Source organism: Pimephales promelas, chromosome 16, assembly GCF_988280905.1.
Source record: "Pimephales promelas chromosome 16, fPimPro1.hap1.1, whole genome shotgun sequence".
In the NCBI taxonomy this organism is placed as follows: Eukaryota; Metazoa; Chordata; class Actinopteri; order Cypriniformes; family Leuciscidae; genus Pimephales; species Pimephales promelas.
Window position 1 is genome coordinate 33,168,800 of NC_142784.1, and position 8,362 is coordinate 33,177,161.

Sequence of the window (8,362 nt, forward strand, 5' to 3'; positions counted from 1 at the left end):
GTCGAATAATGTGACATTTCTCCAAAATGCTACAGTAAAATGGTTTGATATAAGGTGTGTGTACTGTATGGCACGTCCCGTACAAGAACTGACCATTAGTTTTTTCTACTTATTAGAAATGAGGTCACTGTGGGCCTCTGAATTTGAATAATGTGACATTTCTCCAAAATGCTACAGTAAAATGTTTTGATATGAGGTGTGTGTACTGTATGGGACGTACCATACAAGAACTGAACATTATTTTTTCTGCTTATTAGAAATGAGGAATTTATGGCCCCTCATAATTGAATAATATGACATTTCTCAAAAATGCAAAAGTAAACTGTTTTGGATATACAAACCAAGTTGTGTATACTGTAGGGGATGTCCCCCATAAGAAATGAATATTGCTATTTTCTAAGTATTACAAATGAGGTCTTTAAATCTTATAAAGTCGACAATGTCATGTATCTGGTCTCATGGTGTGTATGGAACATTGGATTCAAGAGAACAGTAAAAAATATTCAGTAAATGTATTTACTGTAGAAAGAGTGAAAACTTTATTTTGTTTGTACATAAATGTGTTAAACAATCTCTTGAGATGTGACCTAAAGAGAGAGAGAGAAAAAAGCATTAGTCAAACATTAGAATGTAAAAGAAGGAAAACGTAGTAAAGTACAAAATTTCTTGAAACGTGGCATGTGGTACATTGTCTCTTATACATATAGCCAACTAACAAGAAAGAAAGAAAGCAAGAAAGAAAGCAAGAAAGCAAGAAAGAAAGAAAGAAAGAAAGAAAGAAAGAAAGAAAGAAAGAAAAATAGAGAGAAAGGAAAATTGAGAAAAAGAAAGAGAGAAGAAACAAAGAAAGAGAAAAATTAAAAGAGAGAGAGAACATGGACGGACAGACAGACAGACAGACAGACATATAAATAGATAGATAGATAGATAGATAGATAGATAGATAGATAGATAGATAGATAGATAGATAGATAGATAGATACAGACGGACGGAAATGATCTGGGCAACTCAAGCGCCTTGAAGCGCGTTCTTTTTCTGTTGTGACTGAAATTACCGTATTCATGGTAATAGGCGCACACACTTAGTTTTTTTAGCGGCTGGCTTGACCGTGTATTTTCGAACCACGGCTGGCTTGACCGCAGTGAATCCGACGAGCGTTCTGTGTAGGCTGCCATCTTGTGGCGACGCCATTACTGAGCTGTTACACAGGCATATAGACATATGCACCGGTATGTAAACAAACCTCGGTGATAACGCGAACTCACCCTCGATGACAGCTACAGCCAGGCAGAATGACTTGTTGGTTTGATCTGTGACTGCAGTGGCCTCCAGTCACAGATGAAGGTACAAACGATCTTACAGATTAACGTTATTTATGAAAATAGCTTGGCAAGCTAGCTAGGCTAACGTTTGCTAACGAGGAAACTATAAAAAGATCTGTCCATTTGGCAACAATAAATAAATAAATGAATGAAATCAAATAAACAAATTCATGTTTTTCATTTGTGTCCATTATTTATCTCATTTTCATATTGCAACAGGCAAGGGTAAGGTAACGTTACAGCTAGAAAGTATACATAATATCGACCAATTAGTGTTTTTAAACCATGGAAAGAGGTCAATATAACAGCAGGAAAACAATTATGTCACATAACGTTACATTTAGCTCAGGAAAGCCATTTAATGACCATAGCATGTTAATTGAATAGAAAAAATAGCAAGAGAGGAGATTTTGCTGATCACTATATGACATATTTATTATATTTTTTTTTACTTATGTCATTAAATAATTGTTATTATATGCGAATGTCCACGTCTTGTACTCGCCCAGGAAATCTGTAAACTGTACGGCACCAGACAGGGGCACTCGACCCGGGCTTTTCACAATGTTTTCTCTTCAAAATCGAAATTTTACTGCCACCATTGAAACAATTTATAACGGAAACTGTTTACCCACTCGACATTATACAAGGGCTAACGTTGTAACGTTAGTGACAGTCGTAAATCGCGGGCTGTTTATTCCAGTGGACGCAAGTTGCAACTAAAACAATAGGAGGCAATGGCGCAACGCTACCCAGCAACAGCTCAGTAATGGCGCCCCGCTTACTTCCGGTAGTTTCGCCGGATTCGTCTATACTGCCCCCATCTGGTATGGAACATGTTGTATGATTTGATTTTAAATCCCATTTGGCACCTTTAAAGACTTGGAACCTATTAAAGCTAAGATATTGGAACCAAAACTAAAGCTGAAATAAAACTAAATTAATAATAAATAGAAATATTAAAAAGAAAAATGGCAACGGCCCACTTACTAAAATGTGAGCTGATATTAATATTAATACAAAATATAAATAAATAAATAATTAAATATATATATATAAATATTAGTAAAATAACACTGATCTGTTGGATATTATGAATCTGTTTTATACGAAATGTGTCCGTGTTATTAAAATATAGTTCTGGGTTTCTGTGTGTTTAGTTTGACCCTATCACACACACACAAACACACACCAAAAACCCAATGTCACCTTATGAAAGGTCAGAGGCCTTATATACTGTATTTTATAAACTCAAACTTTTCTCTTAAGTCACATGTCACTTCCTATATTGACTTGCTTCATCTTCATGGTGTTATCTAGTAAAAGCCAATATAGGCGGGACCGGAGTTTATGGTTTTATGACCCTGATCATGACTCTATAACACACTGACACACTCACACACACTCTCAACTATCGGCTGGTGTGTTTGGTTGGGTATTGTGTGTGGATTTGATCATGTCGACTGGGATCCAGCTTTTGGGCTTCCTGATGTGTTTGGGGGGCTGGTTGCTCTCCCTCATGTCGTTGTTGAATGATTCGTGGCGTTCGTCGACGTTTGCGGATCAGCTGATCACGTCTGTTTGGTACGATCAGAACCTGTGGCAGTCGTGCGCCGAGGGCAGCACCGGCGTCAGAAACTGCAAGCAGTTCGAGTCTATGCTCTCTCTATCTGGTAACACACTCCTCACACACACTTACAAGAGTTTGTGTTCATATTGCTTGCAAGATTGCTTATATTTCACCCCAAAATCAAAAGGAAAAATTGATTTTGCATGATATATGATGGGATTGCTTTTAAAAAAAAAATACTATTGTGACATAAATACTGCATTTAACTCTGGTCACTTTTTATTTTATATTATCGGAATGGTAGGAAACTTGGTAAAGGTAAAAGGTTAAACGGTTCGGAAAAAAATACTGTTCACGGTCAGAAATGAAGCGTTGGAAACGAATGTGAGTCGAGTTTCCTCTAGTGGAAGCGTTCGGTACTGCAACATCTCACTGAACGCTCATTTACTGATGGCTTTTTACTGATTAACGTGTTAAGTATCTCAGAGTTACGCAGATAATTTTTCATGGAAAATAAGCTTTTGCTCTGTTTTTTCCAAATTAATTAATTAATTATATCAGAATTACGAGATCATTTTTCATGAAAAATATATTTTTGCTCTGTTTTTCTGAATTAACGAGTTAATTATCTCAGAATTATGAGAATTTTTTTCATGGAAAATAAGTTTTTGCTCTGTTTTTAGACATTAACAAGTTAATTATCCCAGAATTACGAGATCATTTTTCGTGGAAAATAAGTTTTTGCTCTGTTTTTCTGAATTAAAGAGTTCATTATCTCAGAATAACGAGATACGTATTCATGGAAAATACGTTTTTGCTCTGTTTTTCATGAATTAATGAGTTAATTATCTCAGAATTATGAGATCATTTTCATGGAAAATAAGTTTTTGCTCTGTTTTTCTAAACTAACAAGTTAATTATGTCAGAATTACAAGAATTTTCTTGGAAAATACATTTTTGCTCTGTTTTTCTGAATTAATGAGTTCATTATCTCAAAATTACGAGATCATTTTTCATGGAAAATAAGTTTTTGCTCTGTTTTCCATGAATTAACGAGTTAATTATCTCAGAATTACCAGATAATTTTTCATGGAAAATAAGTTTTTGCTCTGTTTTTTCTAAACTAACGAATTAATTATATCAGAATTACAAGAATTTTCTTTGAAAATCCATTTTTGCTCTGTTTTTTCTGAATTAATGAGTTGATTATCTCAGAATTACAAGATCATTTATCATGGAAAATAGGTTTTTGCTCTGTTTTTAGAAATTAATTAGTTAATTATCCCAGAATTACGAGATAATTTTTCGTGGAAAATAAGTTTTTGCTCTGTTTTTCATGAATTAACGAGTTAATTATCTCAGAATTACCAGATCATTTTCATAGAAAATACTTTTTTGCTCTGTTTTTCATGAATTAACGAGTTAATTATCTCAGAATTACCAGATCATTTTTAATCGAAAAGAAGTTTTTGCTCTGTTTTTCTGAATTAACGAGTTAATTATGTCAGAATTACAAGAATTTTCTTGGAAAATAGGTTTTTGTTCTGTTTTTCTGAATTAATGAGTTAATTATTCCAGAACTACGAGATAATTTTCATGGAAAATAAGTTTTGGCTCTGTATTTCTGAATTGACGAGTTAATTATCCCAGAATTACGAGAATTTTTTTCATGGAAAATAAGTTTTTGCTCTGTTTTTCTCAATTAACGAGTTAATATCTCAGAATTTATGAGAATTTTCATGGAAAATACATTTTTGCTCTGTTTTTCTAAATTAACAAGATAATTATGTCAGAATTACGAGAATTTTCATGGAAAATACGTTTTTGCTCTGTTTTTCTAAATTAACAAGTTAATTATATCAGAATTACAAGAATTTTCTTGGAAAATCCGTTTTTGCTGTTTTTTCTGAATTAATGAGTTAATTATCTCAGAAATACGAGATCTTTTTTCATGGAAAATAAGTTTATGCTCTGTATTTTTGAATTGACGAGTTAATTATTCCAGAATTACGAGAATTTTTTTCATGGAAAAGAAGTTTTTGCTCTGTTTTTCTAAATTAACAAGTTATTTATCTCAGAATTATGAGATCATTTTTCATGGAAATTAATTTTATGCTCTGTTTTTCTGAAATAACGAGTTATTTATCGCAGAATTATGAGATCATTTTCAAGGAAAATAAGTTTTTGGTCTGTTTTTCTGAATTAACGACTTAATTATCTCAGAATTACGAGATATTTTTTCATCAAAAATAAGTTTCCATGTTTTCCCCTTTATTCAAAATATCTATAAACAATAGAATGGCACATATTTTTTGCTGTATTGTGTATATATATAAAAATAATGTCATATACATGTACAGTAGCAAGCCTCAGTACTGCCGTAGTTCCTGGTGTTGTGTCAGGATAAGTGTGTGTGAATGCTCCGCTGTCAGGATAAGTGTGTGTGATTTGCTCCGCTGTGTTCAGGATACATCCAGGCCTGTCGAGCTCTGATGATAATCGCACTGGTTCTGGGTTTGCTGTCGGTGGTTCTGGCCACGATGGGCCTGAAGTGCACTAAACTGGGCAGCACGTCTGAGGAGTCCAAGGGCAAAATCAGCCTCACATCTGGAGTGATGTTCATCCTGTCAGGTGAGGGTGACACACACACACACACACACACACACACACTGCTGAATCATATAAGTGCCTCATGTTCTGGTGTGCGTGTTCTCTGTTAGGTTTGTGTGTTATGGTAGCGGTGTCGTGGTACGCTGCTCGAGTCGTTCAGGAGTTTAATGATCCTTTCTACGGAGGCACGAAGTGAGTCAAAGATTAAACCATATTTAACCCTGTAAAGCCTGACATAATAGTCTTTATTATTATACTGTTTATTGAACCTTTAGAACCTAAACGTTATTGTGTGTGTGTGCAGGTATGAGCTGGGTGTGGGTCTGTATCTGGGATGGGCCGCTGGATCTCTGGCTATATTGGGCGGAGGAATCCTGTGTACGTCGTTTAAGAGTTCGGCACCCGAACAAACACGGTGAGTCTCCACACCACAGACCTCAACTCAACTCAACTCAACTCAACACTGGCTTTACTGGCATGACAATTGTTTCAATTTTTTTTCTAAAGCATTTCTAATCATCACACATGTACACTCTAAAAAATGCTGGGTTGTTTTAACCCAATTTTGGGTCAAATATGGACAAACCCGAAATTTTGGGTTAAAAATGTAATGTAAAAATTTAACCCAACGGCTGGGTTAGTCCATATTTGACCCAAAGTTGGGTTAAAACAACCCAGCATTTTTTAGAGTGTACATATACAAACATGAAACAGGTAAGCAGAACAATGAATCAACACTTCAGAATTCTATGAACATTTTAGAATTCTATGTGCGTGTGTGAGTGTGTGTGTGTGTGTGTTTCACTCTCTCTTTCTCTCTCTCTCTCTCTTAACCCTCTGGGGTTGTTCGTTTCAGAGTCACACTCGGGGTGTTCGGGTCCAAATGGACCCAAAGGGCGGGATTCATATAAAAAAAAAAAAAAAAAATCATGATTTTTTTTTTTTTTTACTCTTTTTTATAATATTTTTTCTTTTCATTTTTGGTGTTTTGAGAAAATTTCAAAAATAAAAAAAAAATTATAATTAGTATTAATGCAATAATTATGACAAAATTTCCCCCCATTGAACATAATAGAAAAAATATTGAAAAAAATTTTTTTTTTTAAAGCTGTATTTCATTTTAGAGTCAAGCCTAGGCCTCATAAAAGCAATTTTTGAAATAAGATGGATGCCATCTGGTGGACAAACTGAGCATTTAAAAATGCAAAACACATGTATAATCTGAATTTTTGGTGTGTTTGTGTATAAAAGTGTGTTTGTGTGTGTGTGGACGTGTCTGTTTTGCACTCTTGATGTTTTATAGATTCATCCCTTCACTGTTGTGTGCTTTTTTTTCAAGATCGTTGCTGATTTGTAGATTGTACGCACAAAAAAGCTCAGTATTTTCACATTTTTGCCAATTTCCCATTCATTTTCCATGCGGGTCCATTTGGATCCATATTTTTTTACAACCACTTAGACTATTCACATCCTGTCCCCAATTTTTTTGGGGTGTTCAAATACCAAATACCAACAAAGTCACCAAATTTCGGACCATTCCGAGGAAACTGTGATTTTTAAAAAAAATTATTTAAATTCTTCGGGTCCATTTGGGCCGAACAACCCCAGAGGGTTAAAATTTAATTGAGCTTTATTGGCATGACAAATTGTACATTGTAAAACAAAAGTAAAATAAAAATTTAACAAATTAGAACAAATTCTGTATTAATAAGTGTGGAAAAACAGGGGTGGGGATAAATAAATAAATAAATCAAATACAGCATATGTACTTTCAGTGGTGTGTGTGTGCTAGTGAATGTGTTAGTGTGTGTATAATAAAACAAACAAACTCTCTCTCTCTCTAGTTATAACTACAGCGGTTCGCAGCCACAGAAGATCTACAGATCAGCGCCGTCTGAAAACACCCTCTCCAAAGCTTATGTCTGAGGCCATTCTTCTTCCTTTACAAGGACACGCTTTTTTAGGATTGCATCTTAAAACTCAGCCTTATGCAACTCCCCCGACGTTCTTGAAAGTGGTATTGCCTTCATAGTCAGTCATGCACTTCAGATTCTTATGCATTGACTTGATCAGAAACACAATAGAAGAGTAACATTGTGAAATATTAGTACAGTTTGACTGCATGACTCATCAGTATCTTCTTAGATTTCATTATAATCTTGTATCAGAATATAATTATTTAGTCAGCAAAATATCAATTAGACTGTATTTTAATATGAAACACCCACTTTACATCCTAAATCAATTCCCTGCTGTACATTTTTTTTTTTCATATTTCATGTTGACTTTAATACTCTTATGTCATGTGAATTGTCATGCGTATGTGGATCATTTTAGTTTGCTATATAAATGTTACATCGTCTGTTCTGGTGTTTTGAAAAGTTGTGTTGTTATATGTGTGTTTCATGTGAATAAAACAGTTCTGTGAATTTTGCAATTGTGCAAACAGTTTTTTATTTAATGTTTTGCTGTTATCAGTGTATGTTTTTAGATCGGTACGAAAAACAAATGTTTAAAAAAAAGTTGTACTTTGTCCCTGCAACTGAAATGTACTCCTTTCTGATTGACAATAAAGTTTAATAAAACACTAGATCTGATAACTCTATCTAGTCAACGGAACAGAGCTGTGGTCATGTGACCATTGTGTTTTCAAGCCCAATCCATTTCCCCTTGGCCATAAAGGAGCTCATGGTGCTGTTTTTTTTACACAAAAATATATTTTTTGCATATTAAAGTAAATTTTCATGCTGTCAACTTAATCAAATAAATTCAGGTAGAAAAACGGAGGCTATATCATACATATTATGAACTATTAACATATAAAATCATGTGATGATGATGATAGATAGAGTATCCTGA

At 34.2% G+C, this 8,362-nt stretch overlaps 1 protein-coding gene across 3 annotated transcripts in view; it reads left to right on the forward strand.

Moving 5' to 3' along the window:
* cldn15lb (claudin 15-like b) overlaps positions 1 to 8,093 on the forward strand; it is a 39,293-nt gene extending 31,200 nt beyond the window's left edge. Inside the window, exons 3-8 of one of the 3 annotated variants that reach the window (XM_039660490.2) lie at positions 5,360 to 5,524; positions 5,614 to 5,695; positions 5,808 to 5,918; positions 6,011 to 6,029; positions 6,194 to 6,217; positions 7,348 to 8,093. In XM_039660490.2, coding sequence (XP_039516424.2) covers positions 5,360 to 5,524; positions 5,614 to 5,695; positions 5,808 to 5,918; positions 6,011 to 6,029; positions 6,194 to 6,217; positions 7,348 to 7,353 — 407 coding nt within the window. In that variant the 3' untranslated portion in view covers positions 7,354 to 8,093. Of the gene's footprint in view, positions 1 to 2,528; positions 2,997 to 5,359; positions 5,525 to 5,613; positions 5,696 to 5,807; positions 5,919 to 6,010; positions 6,030 to 6,193; positions 6,218 to 7,347 lie in introns of those variants that run through there. The other 2 variants (XM_039660489.2, XM_039660488.2) reach the window with 2 other exon arrangements.
* Positions 8,094 to 8,362: the final 269 nt, after the last annotated feature.